General features: G+C 52.3%; 1 protein-coding gene across 1 annotated transcript; it reads right to left on the bottom strand.

Annotated features, from left to right (window-relative positions):
• Positions 1-6,302: 6,302 nt before the first annotated feature.
• LOC129046215 (immunoglobulin lambda-like polypeptide 5) lies at positions 6,303-16,288 on the bottom strand. The gene is made up of 3 exons (XM_064578070.1): positions 15,982-16,288; positions 8,133-8,251; positions 6,303-6,761 (listed from the first exon to the last, which is right to left on the bottom strand). The coding sequence occupies exons 1-3, from the start codon at positions 16,179-16,181 to the stop codon at positions 6,442-6,444; spliced, it is 639 nt and encodes a 212-aa protein (XP_064434140.1). The 5' UTR covers positions 16,182-16,288; the 3' UTR covers positions 6,303-6,441.
• Between the last annotated feature and the right edge of the window lie 218 nt (positions 16,289-16,506).

The raw sequence follows: 16,506 nt of genomic DNA, 5'->3' as shown, positions 1-16,506 counted from the left end.
CTCCTTACCTCTGTCCTTCCAGCCCTGGGGGTCCGGCTCCCAGGTCCTGTTTTGAGGTTACTGAAGTCACTGCTGCTGCCAGGCAACCTTTGCTGACTACTCAGGACCCCTAGAACCCCCACCCTTGCCTTCCTTACAGTGGTCTCAGTGCCATGAGCTCCAGCACATGCCTGGAAAAGTCTCCCCAGAGCACCCCAGCACCACAGCGCCCTCTTCCTGGGGTAAAGAAGCACATTCCAGGTCTCATTTTGGCCTCAGCTGGGCCAGCACCACCTTGCCCGGTGCACAAGGAACCAAGAGCCCCACACAAGCCAGGCCCCAGGAGGCCTCAGGGAGGGTTCATGGATGGAGGGGTGGATGGTCAGATGAGTGACTGGCCAGTCTCTTGAGGGACAACTGTGCTTCTGCGTTCCCAGGGCAGTGATTGGGAAGGTTCACCTTTCACACTAGAACTGAGTTGGAGCCCCTGTCTGACTAGGGCCCCCTGAGGATGGGGCTCCCCTGGCTGGGGTCCCACCTTCTCCAGCCCTGCGGCCCCGGGCCCAGCACCCCTTCCCTCAGAGAGCCGTGCTCCACCGCCTGGCCCACGGCAGCCTTTCTGTCCTCTGCTGGGAGTCAGGCCGGGTCTGGCCGCAGCTTCCTCTCTCCTCCCAGGGTGGTCGGGAGACCCCACATCTCCCCACAAAGGATGGGCACCTGGTGAGGACACATGGCTTGTCCAGGCTCCGACCACAAAGCAAAGGGGAACAGTGGATGCTCAGTGGTCCCTCAGTAGCCATCAGCCCTGACATCAGATGTCCCTGGGCTGGACGCTGAAGAGCAGGAGGGACCTGGGGCCAAGTCAAGGGCGTTCATGTGGCCACAGGAAGAGGGTGTGATGACAAAGGTGTGCCCTGGTGGGTCATACTGACCATCAGCTACTCTGTCCCTAAAGTGGACACAGGGGCGTCGGATGACCCCAGCTCTGTGACAGAAGTCACCCAGCCCTATCTCTGGGCCCTTTTCTGGTTCCTCAAGACATTCTCCCTGATTCCTGCTGGATTCCTGGGGACAGGGCTGCCAGAGGACCCGTCCCTTGTTGGTCCCCACACACGCTGTACTGTCACTGGGTGGGAAATAGAGTCCAGGTCACACCCGGGTCTCTCAGGCCTCGGCTGGTGTGAGCTCACACCCGGGGGCTCTGGGTGGGGCCCACGGGGACCAGGAACCCCATGGTGACCACCAGGTGTGGCCCCTGGTGAGGTTAGCCAGGGGACTGCGGGTCCCATCGTGGTGCCTCTGCCAAGGCTGGCCCACAGAGCACTCGATGGGGCTGTGCTGCCTCAGCTCTCTCGTCTGTGAAATGGGCACACAACACCTGCCTCTGCTTTGTTCAGGAGTCTGTGGCCCTCAAGGGGCCGGCTGACAGGCTCTGACACCCTCAGATCCCAGGTCTCCGGGGGAGCTCAGACTCAGCATGCTGGGGGGTTGTGGGCCTGCTGAGACACCCCCTGGCTGAGAGGACAGGAGTGTGGAGCCTGCCCTGGGAACCTGAAAGTCAGAGGGAGGAGGCCTCTGGAGATGGTCAGGAAGTGGCCAGCACCTCCCTGACCTGCGGGTCTAGTAGAAGGAGGGGGTGGGGGAAGACCGCTGGGTCCGTGGCTGTGGTACAGAGGGGCCGCTTCCAGTGTGCGGAGCTCTCTGACTGACCCTGTTCCCTGAGAAGTTGTCCGCGAGGGGCAGAGGGGTAGGCACAAACCCGCACGGCACACTCACAGCCGGTCACACCCGCGGCTCCAGATGTGGGCACACAGGGACACGCCCGCTGCCGCACTCACCACCTTCCAGTGCTGCTCTTTTCCTCACCATCTGAGACCAGAGGGCCAAGGAGCCCAGATCCGCCCACCCCACAGGTCCTTAAGGCTAGCTCTGATTTCTGGAGACGAGGGGGTCTGTGTGCTCAGCACCTTCTCCCAGCTTGGTAGTCATGGTCTCTTCGGGAAGGAGGGTGACCTCGGGCTGAGGGAGTGGCCTGGGTGCCCACCTTCTCTGTGGCTCTGACCACCTGGACCTCAGCAGGCTGCTGGTGCTCGGGGAGCCTCAGTTCCCCTCATCTGTGAGTGGGGGGGGCACTAACGCCTGCCTGGGCTGGTCTGCGCGTCACGTGAGGTAAAGCACGAGCCTCAAGCAGCACTCAGCCAGGGGGTCACCGTCAACCTGTCCGTGGCCACCGCCCACAGTGACACACCTGACCTACCACCTGTAGCCCCCCAGAGTTCTGGCGGAAGCGGGAGCCCAGGGGCCCAGCACAAAGGGCTGAGGGCGCAGGGGCCCGGTCCAGTTGCGACCCGTTATGTCCTAGAGCGGCCGGAACCCCAGGCCCCCCGAGCCCCACGGCGCCTCCCCAGATTGACCCTGCTCTTCCCAGTGACTTCCAGGGTTGGGTGGAGAGAATTCGGAATAAATGATGCCTTCCCCTCCGCCAGAAGATGGCAGGTGACTTTCTGAGCCACACATCTGAGACAGTTCCCCATCTTTCTTTGGCAGAGCTGGGGCACGAGCGGGACAGTGGCGCACGGGCCCCGGAATACCCAAGGGGCCATCAGGCAGAGGGGGCGTGGGCTGGACGTGCAGCGGGTGCAGGGCGCTGTGACTTGGCGCCAAGGGTCCATTCTGGATCCAGGGGCAGGAGCTTGCCTGGCTGGGCCGCACTGGGCCAAATCAGGGGACTGTAAGTAGGTAGCCACCCCCGCCCCGCGGGGCCATGGTGACCTGGTGGTAACGGAGACAGGAACACCGAGTGGGGGGGCTCCCCGTGCAGAAGCAGCGGTAGCGTCCTCATGGTCATTGTCGTATCCCGAGGCTGCCAGGTGGTTACGTGTGTGTGTGTCAGAGCCCGAGTCCCATCAAAGGGGAGGCCTCGGGTGAAACAGGTCCCCACTTTTTATTATGGTACAAGATGCCTGGCCTCAGCATTGAGACACCAGTTTCCCTCCAGCAGGGTGTCCTTTCCACAGAACTTGTGGGGCACCTATTTCCCTCCTTGCACTGGTTCCTGGGGAGCTCAGAGCTTATTTTGCTGGTGCCCAACTCCCCCGGCAGGCCTTTTGTGTGACAGTTTCCTTCCTGGCTTCCTCCTATTCTTCTTTTTTTTTTTTTTTTTGAAGATTTTATTTATTTGAGACAGAGAGAATGAGAGAGAGAGAGCACATGAGAGGGGGGAGGGTCTGAGGGAGAAGCAGGCTCCCTGCCGAGCAGGGAGCCCGATGCGGGACTCGATCCAGGGACTCCAGGATCATGACCTGAGCCGAAAGCAGTCGCTTAACCAACTGAGCCACCCAGGCGCCCCCTCCTATTCCTCTTACATTTCTGAACCTGCTATCCGGTGAGGAATCGAAGTGGTCCCCAGATTCAAGAGCCTGTGAAGCCGAGCTACTGGGGTGTCCTGGACCTCATGGGTGGTCCAGACTGAGGGAGCGACAGGGAGGGGGTAAAGATGGACAGAAGCTGAGCTGGGCAGGGTGGGGGGTGGAGGGCATATGGGGGGCGAGGGCCAGGAGCGGAGGGGTTCCAGGCCAGAGCAGAGTTTCCAGGCTGAGAAAAGAGAGGACACCAGGGTGTAGAGGGTCCCCACAAGGTCAGGGAGGGAGGGCTTATCTGGAGGTCACCAGCCATGGCCTCTCCGACCAGAGAGATAGCAGGGAATGGGCATGGTTCTGTGCTGGAAGAGGAATGGTGGAAGGACAGGACAGAGGGACTGAGGTTCTAGTGACCATACTCCTCATGTCCCGGCCAATTTTCTGGGAGATGCCCCAGGGAGACTGTAAGCCTCTCCTCTTGGGCTACTTTCCTACTGGGTGCCTAGGATCCCATGCATCTCACCCTGAGAATCCTCAAGAGGCTGCAAATTAAATATAAGACCAAAAAAAAATTAGCAGAGAGCATGATTTCTGATTGACAAAAGGACATTTTATTGAGAGCTGATTGGGTGCTGGGAGCAGGGCTGGGGATGACAGGCGTGAGCCCTGGCAAGAGCCCCCCAGGTCTGTCGGGAGCATCCCAATGCCCAAATCAGGGGAGCCCTGGCACCCTCTTTGGCCTCAGTCCCTCTGCAGGTTCACCGGTCCTCAAACTCGCCATCCCACCCCTGAGCTGCCCTGTTCCTGGCTGGCATCAGCCTTGAGACCTCAGAGCTTCTTGAGAAATCCATCTGTCCTCCAGCATCGGTCTGTCTGATTTCCCCCCCAGGTAACTCTCCCTAGTATCTTCTGTCTGGCTGGCTTGGTCTGTCTGTCTTTAACACGGTATCTATATTTCAGGCTCTCCTCCCTTCCAAGGAGAAGCTTCTTGCCTCACAGTCCCAGCCAGTGAGACCCCAGGATTCCAGGGAGGAGCTTAGCCATTAACCAGGAGGCCATGGGGAACCATGGACAATGGGCCCTGAGACTGCTCGGGGTGGACATGGTCTGCACAAGAAGGATAAATATAGGGAGGGAGCAGAGGATGGGCTGTCCTGTCCTGCTGGCCTACCTTCTATTCTGGAATATTCTCTGGGCTATTCTGGGTAAGAATGAAACTGCCCCATAAGGAAAACTAAGGATTCCTACTATCCCAGAGGCCAGAGGAGATGGTCAACTGGAGAAGCAGCTCTGAGTCACAGCGAGGAGGGGTGTGTATGGGGGGGGTCACTGGAACTGGCCCATCCTGTCCCCACCAGATGCTTCAGAGCAGGAATAGGCTACAGGGGGTGAGATGGCCAGACAAGAAGGTGAAGTTTCCAGAATGTCAGAACGATTCAAATCCCAGTCCTAGACTGAATGGAAAGGAGAGAAATTCAAATCCAAATTTCACTTTGGTCCCCAAAGAGAGAGAAAGCACAGTCAACTGGGTCCCTCCACTGAACACGTAACACAGTGATACAGCCTCGAACACAAATCCTCGGTCACCCCCGGCAGCACACCCCCTCCCCGCCAAACCCAGGCCCACCTGCCACTGCTTGGGAGGCTCAAAGTCCAGCCTCCTCTTTGTGGGGGCTGGTCTGGCCCATGGGAGCTTGAGAGGGGGCCCCCTCCCCCCACATCTTCAGTTCCTTGTGGGGTGAGCTTCCTCGCATCCCCAGCCATGGAGGGGTAGGAAGGAATGTCTGAGTGACATATCACATCCCAGGTAACTTCCTGGAAGGAGCTCGGTCTATGGCCCGGCTGGCTTGGGGAATGTCACCTGGAAGAACTGACAGTCCTGTTTCCAACACAGACATGATGGGGCCTGTGCCCTCTGCTGAGCTGAGGCCCGTGGAGGGTTCTGGATGCTACCACACGTCCTAGGCACAGGCCCCACACGGCCGTGCGTGCAATAGCATGTTTGTGTGTGTACTAGCGTGTGCATGCAACCTGATCGTGCGTGTGTACGTGCCCAGTCTGTGTGCGGGACGCGGAGCCTGGACCCGCCACCCTGAGCTAGCTCCCTGCACGGCCGTCTTCCTGGTTCTCAGGGCCCATTCCCAACTCCTAAGAAGGTGAATCAGTTTCCCAGATTTGTCCAGGGCATAATCCAGAATCTGATCTTGACATTTAACTCAAGGCCCCAGTGACTACCCATGGACATTTTGGGTTAGTGCTTGTGGTGGGTCAGTGATGGATTGGACTCTACAGGGTCCCTGCCTCCCAAGGACCTTGCATGCAGCTGGGGCCCCCATGACACACGTGGGAGGAGGAGCCCTCAGTGGGAGTGTGGGATTGAATGGCTAGGGTCGAGGGACTGAGGGTCCTGTAGTGAGTGTGACAGAGACGTCTGTGGGAGGGGCACAGGACAGTGTCACTGGGGAGGCAGGAGCAAGGGGACTGCTAAGAAAGAGGGGACACTCTAGGCTGTGATGATGGGGAAGGTCCATATGGGGTAGGAAACCAGAGAAAACATGGCGTCGAGCAGGGGCCTACCAGGAAAGGAGAGTGGACATCTCAGGAGAGAGCTAGTCCCTGACAGTGAGGCCCCAGGTCCAAGGAGGAACTCAGACATTATCCAGGAGTCCACAGGGAACCACGAGCAGTGGGCTTTGGTACTGCTGGTGACTGACGTGGTCCGTGCAGGAAAAGTAAGCATAAAGACATGGTGGAGGATGGCCTATCTTGGTTCTGCTGTTGGTATCTCCTGTTCTGGAATATTCTCTGGCAATTCTGGGTGAGAGTAAAACTACCCCTTGCAAAAACATGACAATGCCTTCTGCTGACTCTTTTCCCACAGGGTGAAAAGAATTGTGTTCACATTTGAGGATGGTTGAGTTCAGGATGCAAAGTGTTAGAAGCACAATGAGCAGAGAGCACAATTTCTGATTGAATAAAGGACATTTTATTGAGTGTCGAGCGGGTGCAGCGAGAAGGGCTGGGGTGACCCTGGTGGGAGGGCAGATCCGCCCGGAGGTCCTGTGGCTCCAGGCCCCCTTGGATGGGGGAGGGTGTCAGGGACCTAAGAGCACTCTGCGGGGACCACCTTCTTCTCCACGGTTCTCCCCTCGTGCGTGACCAGGCAGCTGACGCTGCTGTATGATTTCCACTGGGCAGGCGACAGGCTCAGGTAGCTGCTGGCCGCGTACTTGTTGTTGCTCTGTTTGGAGGGCTTGGTGGTCTCCACGCCCTGGGTGACGGGGCTGCCGTCTGCCTTCCAGGCCACCGTCACGCCACTGGGGTAGAAGTCACTGACGAGGCACACCAGGGTGGCCTTGTTGGTGCCGAGTTCCTCATAGAATGACAGGAAGAGCATGACCAAGGGCGCGGACTTGGGCTGATCTGTGTGGACAGAGGAGAGAGTGGAGAGATGCAGGGAGAGTCCCAGTGTTGGGCAGCCCTTCCCTTATCTACAGTTTCTGTGACTGTTCCCATGGTGGCCATGTTTGTTCACCCAGGGGATCCTCCTTACCACTCCAGCCCTGGACAGCAAGCAGCCCCCCATGCTCCCAGCAGCTCTTCCATGTCACCTCTCCCAGATGTGTGAGAGGTGCATCTGCAGCCTCAGTTTCCTCCTCAGCCCCGCATCTGGGCCCCATATCACTTCATTCTTCTGGATCCAGGTGCTTCCCCTGTGAACTGGAGTCCCCTACCCAGCCTGCCAGGACAACTCTGACGGTATGTATGGAGGTCCCGAGCCCTGCACCCAGTGGGGCAAGGAGCCCCTGTCCCCCTCAGGAATAGCTCTGTCCCTGCCTCCTGGGAAGGCTGGGTACTCCAAGGCTCTGCCATCTCCCACATCTCTCCTGCCCTGACCACAGGACCCTTCACTTCTGCAGCCTTCTTGGGGCTACTCCCCGCAGACGACAGGCAGGGTGGCCCCATGGCCACCTCAGCACTTCTGATGATTCCTGACTTTAAGGGGCAGCTGTGTAGCTCTGAGCCCCCACTCACTTTCCACTTTGTCATCTTCTGAGTCTAAAGTACCCTTTGAGGAAGGCAGGAGGCCACCCCTGGGACAGGTGAGACACCTGGGGATTATAGGGCTCCAGGGACAGGTAAGACTCTGCCCCATGGTACCTGCTCCCTTCTGACCAACATCCTGGGAGGGCTGTGTTTCTGGTCACCTTGCCCTGCATTGCTTGTGTCTCTGTCTCCATGTCCCCATGGCCTAGCAGAGGCCCTCAGCACTTCAGCCTAGAGCAAACCAGACTGTTCTGTCCCCCTCCTATGGGCCTCCCCTTTGGCTGCCCCTCTGTGTGCCCAGAGGCTGGGCTCACAGCCCCAGCCATGTCCCTAGCCTCCTGTGTGGTCCTCCTAGCCTGGATGGGCATCAAGCCCGCAGCCAAGACCCCAAGGGACTCTCTAAGGCTACCCCAGTGCCCCTAGTCAGAACCAGCCTCAGACCCCACACAGGTGTCTGCCCTGGAAGAAGGGAAGGAGCCCCCATTTTTGGATCACTCACCCCCAGCCTAGGGCCCTGGAATCTGGACACATTCAATCGTCAGATTCTAAAGGTAAATACTTGTACTATTGGGGTCCTTCCTACTGGTTTCCCTGAGACCAATCCACTTCCCCAGATCCCACAGATCTGCTAGAAGGTCAGTCCTTAAGGCTGGGAGGGTAGACAGGGAGCAGCCCCCAAAGAAAAGTAACTTTCCCAAGACAACAGAGGGGTGGGGCAGGTTGGGAAATGTGGTGAGAGCCACTTACCTAGGACGGTGAGCTGGGTTCCTTCACTGAAAACAAACCAGGATGACTGAGTTTCAGGCCAAAACCCACCAGGCCAGCACCTGGGGCCTGCCCCCTGGGGGCCAGGCCAGAACAGGAACCTGTGATGGGCATAAGGCTGTAGCAGGTGGGGCTGGGCAGCCAGCCTCCTAGAGGCTGTGGCACACCTGGATGAGCCCACAGCCCAGAGGTGTCCCCATGCCCAGCCCCCGATTGAGGCAGACTCTACCCATGTCTTGTATATTTCCCCCCTTTCCAAGGCTGTCCTGGTCACCTCCTAATCCTCAGTCTGATGGTGACACTGCATAGAGTGGGTGTTTAGTAAATCCCTGGGTGCCTTGTCCTCTCATGTGGTGTGGCAGAGCGAGTCCTCAACTGGCTCAGACCTGCCTGACGGTCTCATTTAGAGCTTCCGAGGGTTCCTCTCCTACAATTTCCCATGGTCCAGCCAGGTGGCTTCCTTCCTGCTCCTACTGGTCTGGGACTGGGTCATTCCTGACTCATTGTACTTCCATGTGTAGACCCCCCACTTTTTCTCTACACATCAAGTCACAATGCAATCCCACCTCTTTGATGAAGCTTTCTGTAATCTCTCAGACCACTGTTTTTCTGTCCACCTGTCTGTGCCTCTGTCCATGTGTTCATCCATCCATCCATCCATCCATCCATCCATCCATCCACTCACCCATCTATCCATCCAAAAGTAGCTCCAGGCACTGTTTCATATGCTGGGACATGGAGGGCCTCCCTGGCTTTCATCTCCATCTCTCCCTGAAAGCTCTCAAGTCAGGGCCAACAAGGCCTTCTTCCTGGGCAGTTCCCCAGTTCCTGTTGTACATTATGTCTTTACAGGATGCAACATAGAATCAGCCTCTGTTTTCAGTGACTCTCTTCCTGTTGGTACCTGAGACCTCCCATTCTCCTCCCCTGACTTCTCTTTCACCCCTGCCCATGCATGGCAGCTGACTCCCAGATTGGCACCCTGGGTCCTCCTTTGCCATCTTCCTATACTGTGGATTCCCACTACTGCCCATTTGGTGAAGTTCAAGTCTAGGCCAGCTCTAAACCCTCTCCTTGACTCTCCCTAAATTGCCTACTGACCATCTCCAGCTGGATGTTCAACAGGAATCTCAAACTTACCATATCCAAGTGAGATTGACCACCTTCCCCCCAATCCAGCTCTTTTTTCTGTCTTCATCTTGTCACACATGACCATGAGTGCTCTCACTACCCAAACCTCAGGCCAGATCTGTAGCTTCAAAGCAATCCCAATCAAATTCCCAGCAAATTATTTTGTTGATATTGGCAAACTGATTCTAAAGTTTATATAGTGGGGCAAAGGACTCAGAATAGCTAACACAATATTGAAAGGAAAGAACAAAGTTGGAGAAATGACACCACAAGGCTTCGAGACTTACTATAAAGCTACAATAATCAAGACAGTGTGGTATTGACATAAATACAGACCAATGGAATAGAACAGAGAGCCCAGAAATAAACTCTCACACATACAATGAAATGATTTTTGACAAGGGTGCCAAGACCATTCAATGGGGGAAAGGACAGTCTTATCAATAAATGGTGCTAGGAAACATAGATATTCACATGCAGAAGAATGAAGTTGGACTCTTACCTAACATTATATACAAAAATAAACTCAAAATGGATGCAAGGCATAAATATAAGAGCTAAAACAATGAAACTCTTAGAAGAAAACATAGGACAAAAGCTTTACAACATTGGATTGGCAGTGACTTCTTGGATATACTGAAGGCACAGGCAACAAAAGAAAAACTAGACAAGTTGGATTTCATGAAAATGTCAAAATTTTGTATATCAAATGATGCTTTTGACAGGGTAAAAAGGCAGCCCACAGAATGAGAGAAGATATTTGCAAATCATATATGTAATAAAAGGTTAATATCCAGAATATATAGGGAACTCCTAAAACTCAACAAGAAAAAAACAAACAACCCAATTCAAAAATGGGCAAAGGACTTGAACAGGCATTTCTCCAAAGAACATATGCAAATGGCCAATAAGCACATGAAAGATGCTCAATATTACTAATCATTAGATAAATGCAAATTAGGACTACAATGAGATACCACCTCATACTCATTGGGATGGCTACTATTAAAAAAACAAACTAGGAAACAAGTGTTGGTAAGGATGTGGAGAAATTGGAACCCTTGTGTAATGTTGGTGCACAAATACCGCATGATTCCACTTATGTGAGGTATTTAGAGTAGTCAAAATCATAAACAACAGTCTTAAGTTACCAGTGGATCAAAGAAGAAACTACAAGTGAAACTAAAAGATACTTTGAGATGAATGAAAAGAAAACCCAACACACTAAAACCTATGGGATTCAGTGACAGTGGTGTTCTAAGGAAAATTTATTGCTATAAAAAGTCTCTATTAAAAAAGAAGAAAGATTTCAAACCAATAACTTAAGTCTACCTTAAGGAAATAGAAAAAGAAGAGCAAGTTAATTCCAAAGCTAGCAGAAGGAAGGAAATAATAATGATTAGAGTAGAAATAAATGAATTAGAGAATAAAAAACAATAAGGAGAACCAGTAAAACCAAAAGCTGGTTCTTCGAAGTTTAGCAGCTCTGAGAAATCTTTACCAGATCGACAAATACAAAACAGAGAAGATTCCAATTATTAAAGTCAGAACTGGGGCACCTGGGTGGCTCAGTGAGTTAAGCATCTGCCTTGGGCTCAGGTCACGATCCCAGGGTCCTGGGATCGAATCCCACATTACGCTCCCTGCTCAGCAGGGAGTCTGCTTCTCCCTCTGCCTCGCTCTCTCTGTCAAATAAATAAATAAAATCTTTTTTTAAAAAAAGTCAGAACTAGGGCGCCTGGGTGGCTCAGCTGGTTAAGCGACTGCCTTCAGCTCAGGTCATGATCCCAGGGTCCTGGGATCGAGTCCCACATCGGGCTCCCGGCTCAGCAGGGAGCCTGCTTCTCCCTCTGACCCTCTCCCCTCTCATGCTGTTTCTCTCCTGCTCACTCTCTAATAAATAAATAAATAAATAATCTTAAAAAAAAAAAGGCAGAACTGGAAGTTGGGACATTATTACACACCATGCAAAATTGAAAAGGATTATAAGGAAATAATATGAACAATGGAATACCAACAAATCAGATAACCTAGTTGAACTGAACAAATTCCTAGAAAGACACTAACAACCTAAACTGACTCAAAAAGAAATAGAAAACCTGAACAGGCCTATAACAACTAAAGAGATTAAAATGGTAATCAAAATCCGTTCTCATAAAGAAAAGCCCAGGATGAGAAGGCTTCACCAGAAAATCCTACCAAATATTTTTATGTATGCATGTGTGTATGTACAAAATATTTATTTATTTATTTATTTATTTATTTATTTATTTATTTATTGAGTGCATACAGGCACATGAGCGGGTGCAGGGGGGAGAGGGAGAGAGAGAGAGATTCTCAAGCAGACTCTGCCCTGAGCGCAGAGCCTGAGGTGGGGCTCGATCCCATGACCCTGAGATCATGACCTGAGCCAAAACCAAGAGTCAAACACTTAACTGACTGAGCCACCCAGGCACCCCTGTACCAAATATTTAAAGAAAATTTAACACCAATCCTTCACAAACTCTTCTGAAAAATAATAAAGAAAGGAACACTTCCTAACTCATTCTTTGAGAATTACCCTGATTTCAAAACCCAACAAAGACATCACAAGAAAACTACAAACTATCCCTTATGAATACACATGCAAAAATGCTCAATAAAAAACTAGAAAAGCGAATCCAACAGTATATTGAAAGAATCATACAGCAAGTGGGATTTATCTCAGGAATGCAAGGGGGTTCAACTTAAGAAAATCAATCAACACAACATATCATAATAATAAAATGAAGGATGATAGCCAGGTGATCATCTCCATTGATGCAGAAAAATATTTGACAAAATTCAACACAATTTCATGACAAAAGACTTTAAAAACTTGGAGTAGAAGGCACCTTCCTCAACTTTATAAAACCATCTATGAAAAATCCACATTGAACATCATATTCATTGGTGGAAGACTGAACGCTTTTCCCTCAAGGTCAGGAACAAGACAAGGATGCCTATTTTTGCCCCTTCAGTTCAACACTATACTGGTGAATGGCTAAACAAAATGTAATACATTGAAAAATGAAATACTTCTCAGCAATAGAAAGGAACAAGCTATTGACAAATGGAATAACCTGGGTGAACTTCAAAGCCGTTATACTGAACTAAAGAAGCCAGACTCAAAAGGTTCTGTACTTGGAATATTATTATTCAGTTATAAAAAACCAACAAACTATGATTCACCCAACAATCTGAACTGACATCCAGAAAATTAGGCTGGGTGTAAAACGCTAACACCAAATGTTACAAATTGTGTGATTCCATTTATAGAACAATCTTGAAATGACAAAATTAGAAATGAAGACCAAATTAGTAGTTGCCAGCGGATAAAGAAAGGGCTTGGAAGGGACGGAAATGGGAGTGGCAATAGAAGGGCAAGATGAGGAATCTGCAGTGAGGGAAATGTTCTGTGCCTTAACTGTATCAATGTCAATATCCTGGTTGTGATATTTTACTATAGTTTTACAAGGCATTACCATTGGGGGAAACCAGGTGAAGGGGACATGGGGTCCCCTGTATTGTTTCTTACAACTACATGTGAATCTACAATGATTTCAAAATAAAAAGTTTAATTTACAGAAAGGTTATATACTGCATTATTCCATTTATGTGATAGTCTGGAAAAGGCAAAACTATAGGGTCCCAGAGAGATCGGTGGTTGCCATGGTTGGGGCAGAGAAACGGACTGATTACAAAAGGGACACAAGGAAATTTTGGGGGGTGATGGAAATGTTCTCTATCTTGATTGTGGTGGTAGTTACATGACTCTATGATTTTATTAAAATTTATACAACTACTATACCAAAAAGAGGGAATTTTACTCTGTATAAATTAAAGTAAAATAAAAATAGAAATCTTTATTACATTACTATAGTCGCTATATATATATAAATATATATATTTTATATATATAATGAGTTTATAATTCTTTTCCATGGATATACCATAGTTTATTTTACCTTCTCGTATTGTTGGACATTGAAGGGCTTTCTACTTTTTCCTCTGAACACACTTACAATATTTAGCTGAAGTTCTGATTATTTCCTCAAGATAAATTTCTAGGAGTGGAATTACTTGGTTAAAAGGAATGCAGATTTTTATACATCTTGACACACGGTGTCATTTGTTCCAAGAATTTCTTCTCCCACTGACCATCCATGACAGTGCCCAGTCCTCCCCCGTCAACCTCTGGCACCATCACTTTAAATTCACCTGCCAATTTCACAGGTGATCTTGGTCGTTGTGTGGACAGCCCCCTCTCTGCAGCTCTCATCTGCCGTCAAAAAAGCTGGATCCATTTTCCCAAGACACAAATCTGACTCTGAGAGTCCCTTATGTAAGTCCCTCAAGGACCTCGGGAAAAATCATGGGGGCGTGAAACCCCCTGCGGTCTGCCACCCTCCTCACCTCCCCCAATCTCTGCTGTGCCTGCGCGCCTCACTCTCCTTTCAGCCTTTGCTATTCCCTTTGCCTGGAGACACCCCATCACTGGCCAACAGCGTTTCATCTGTAAAACCAGCTTGGTCATTTCCCCCCGTCCCACCTTACTGCTCTAAAAATGGTCTATCGGTCTGTCCTCAAGACTGCACGTGACCCCCTTGGTTCAGCCCCATCGTCTCTACATCCACCGGCCCTGAGTGACCGGAAAGTGAGTAGACTTCCTTGGGGGAGACCAAGGCCTTGCAAACCACCCCTTCTCTTGGCCCATTTTATTAAGATGCAGGACAGGCTGGTGCAGTCACAGCGCTCTCTTAACTGGCTAGCAAAAAAGCCAGGGGGGCATCCTGGCTCCTCTCTTTCCTGTTACTCCCACCTCCTGAATCTCCAACTGCCCGTCCACTCTGCCAAGGACACAGCCACACCCTCCTCAATGTCTCTCTAGCTCTGGATTCCCACCCTCAACCACCCAAGTCTGGTCATGTCCTTTCCTTGCAAACATTCCCCAGGATGCCCCAGATGAAGTCTGTCCTCCAGGGATGGGTCCTCTATGTCAGGGGCTGGTCACCTGTTCAGCCTTCTCTCAGACCATCTTGGCCCCAGTACCCACTCGTTCCAGCCCTGCGGACCACTGGGAGCTTCCTGGGCATTCTGTGCCTCTATTATCTCACCATTGTCCTTATGTGTGGTTGCTGCTTCACCTGCCCCCTCTCTCGCTGGACCTTGAATTGGGGCCAAAGCTTTGTTCCCCTGGGATCCCAGCCCCAGCACAAGGCCTGACCCCCCATGGGGGCTCCATCTCTCCTTGTGTTTCCCAGGGCCCTGCTGGATGCTGAGATGCCAGTCCTTGCCCAACACCCACAGGTGCTGACCCACCCTTCATGGCTGGCCTGCTAATACAGAACAGAAGCATCTCATCCTGTTCCAGTCCTGCACCATGGCAACACCAGCATCCTTGGGGTGGGTGTCAGGCTACAAGGCCCTCACCCAACTAGGACCCCTAGCTTTGCAGGTAGGCAACTGAGGCTGGGAGAGGCAGACTTGTCAGCCCCACAAGTTAGGAGATGGGGGTGGGAAGACCTGGCAGCCATCAGGCTTGCGTGTTGGAGTCTGCACAGGCTGTGTGACATTGGGCAGGTCCCCTCAGCTCTCTGGATCTCTATCCTCATCTGTAAAATGGGGACGATAGCAGGCTCTGCCTTGTGGGGCTGCTGAGGGATGTTCTGCCCCTAAAGTGATTAGTGCCCACAATGAACGTGCTGTTGTGTCACTCATTATCATAAGTGGACCCAGATGCTCGGCACTTAGTCCAGGGACTTCCCACCGCACACAGAGAGAAGGGCCTGGGGTCACTCAGCAAGTGGTGGCAGACCGTGGCCCCCACAGACACTCGAAGGGGCCTTTCCCATGGAGGCGCTTGCACCCTGGGTGGGCTTGAGTTCTTAGGGGGTCAGTCACAGGAAGCGGCCCTGGCTGAAGGTCCTTGGCTGAGGGTCTGGTGACCTAGGGACAGCAGGGAAGGCCCACTCTGATGTAAGAAGCATTGGCTGGAGGGGCGCCTGGGTGGCTCAGTCAGTTGAGTGGCTGCCTTCGGCTCGGGTCATGGTCCCAGGGTCCTGGGATTGAGACCCACATCGGGCTCTCTGCTCAGTGGGGAGCCTGCTTCTCCCTCTGCCTTTGCTGCTCCCCCCGGCTTGTGCTCTCTCCCTCTCTCTTTCTCTCAAATGAATAAATAAAATCTTTTTAAAAAAAGAAAAGAAGCATTGGCTGGAGCCTGCACCCTAGTGCTCCAGGGGGTGGCCCCTGCCCAGCAGGGGAAGGGCAAGGAGGTGGCTCATCAGTTAAGAGGAGGCGGCCTGGGCACCCTGACCCAGTCACAGCACCTACCACCTACGTGGGTATCCTGCCCCTGCCTCCTGTTTCTTCCCTACCCAGAAGACCAGGGTGAGGTGAGTGAGGCACTAGCCTTGGGTGCAAAATTTAGGAATGCCAAAAAGCTCAGTAATTAAGACAAATAATATATTAATACAATACTAAAACAAATGAATGCAAATGAATACACCATGGACAAAATGTCAACACTTTAAATAAAGCCAGTGTCTGTCCAGGCTGCCCCCTTCTCACTGATTCTTCCTTGTCCTTCTTGTCCCCCTCATAGCCGCTCTTTGTCCCAGTCCCAGTTCTGGCTGCAAAGACCCTCTCCTCCCTCACCCCCATGACTCCCTCAGTCCCTTACCTGTCCCACGGGCTCCGAGAGCTCCTTCCTGCTGGGGCTCCAGGGTCTGGGGTGCTGTTCGGTGGGTCTACTGTCAGTGGGGGCAGCCGACCATGGGCACCCACAGCCAAGCCCAGCAGCAGCAGGGGCCAGCATGGCTTGGGGCCAGGGCTCTGCCCCCAGGGGGCCTCAGAGCCCACCTGACCTGTTCCCAGCCTCATTTGCCCTCAGGGTCAAAGGACCTGCAGGCTTGAGCTCCCTGGAGGAGAGTCAGTGAGTACCCTGGTCCTTCTTACTGGCAGTGGCTATCCCAGTGTTCCCTGGCCCAAGCGGCCCGGTCCTCTGCCTGAACCTTCTCTCCAAGGCCCATGGCTGTTACTCCGGGGGGTCTCTCCCAGCGGGCCATTGGCCAACTGCCCTGCTGTGGTCTGCATCCAGAGCTCAACCGTCTCCCACCACAGCTGCAAGCCTGGTCTTGTCCCTGGGGCCCTGGGTGGGCCACACCTGCTCCTGCCTTCCTTCTCAGAGGGTGCCTGGGTCTGTGGA

The sequence above is a fragment of the Mirounga angustirostris genome, unplaced genomic scaffold, assembly GCF_029215605.1.
Source record: "Mirounga angustirostris isolate CCGP_5_RB_7025 unplaced genomic scaffold, mMirAng1.0.hap1 SCAF_14, whole genome shotgun sequence".
Taxonomy (NCBI): Eukaryota; Metazoa; Chordata; class Mammalia; order Carnivora; family Phocidae; genus Mirounga; species Mirounga angustirostris.
This window is presented reverse-complemented; position numbering and strand designations above follow the sequence as displayed.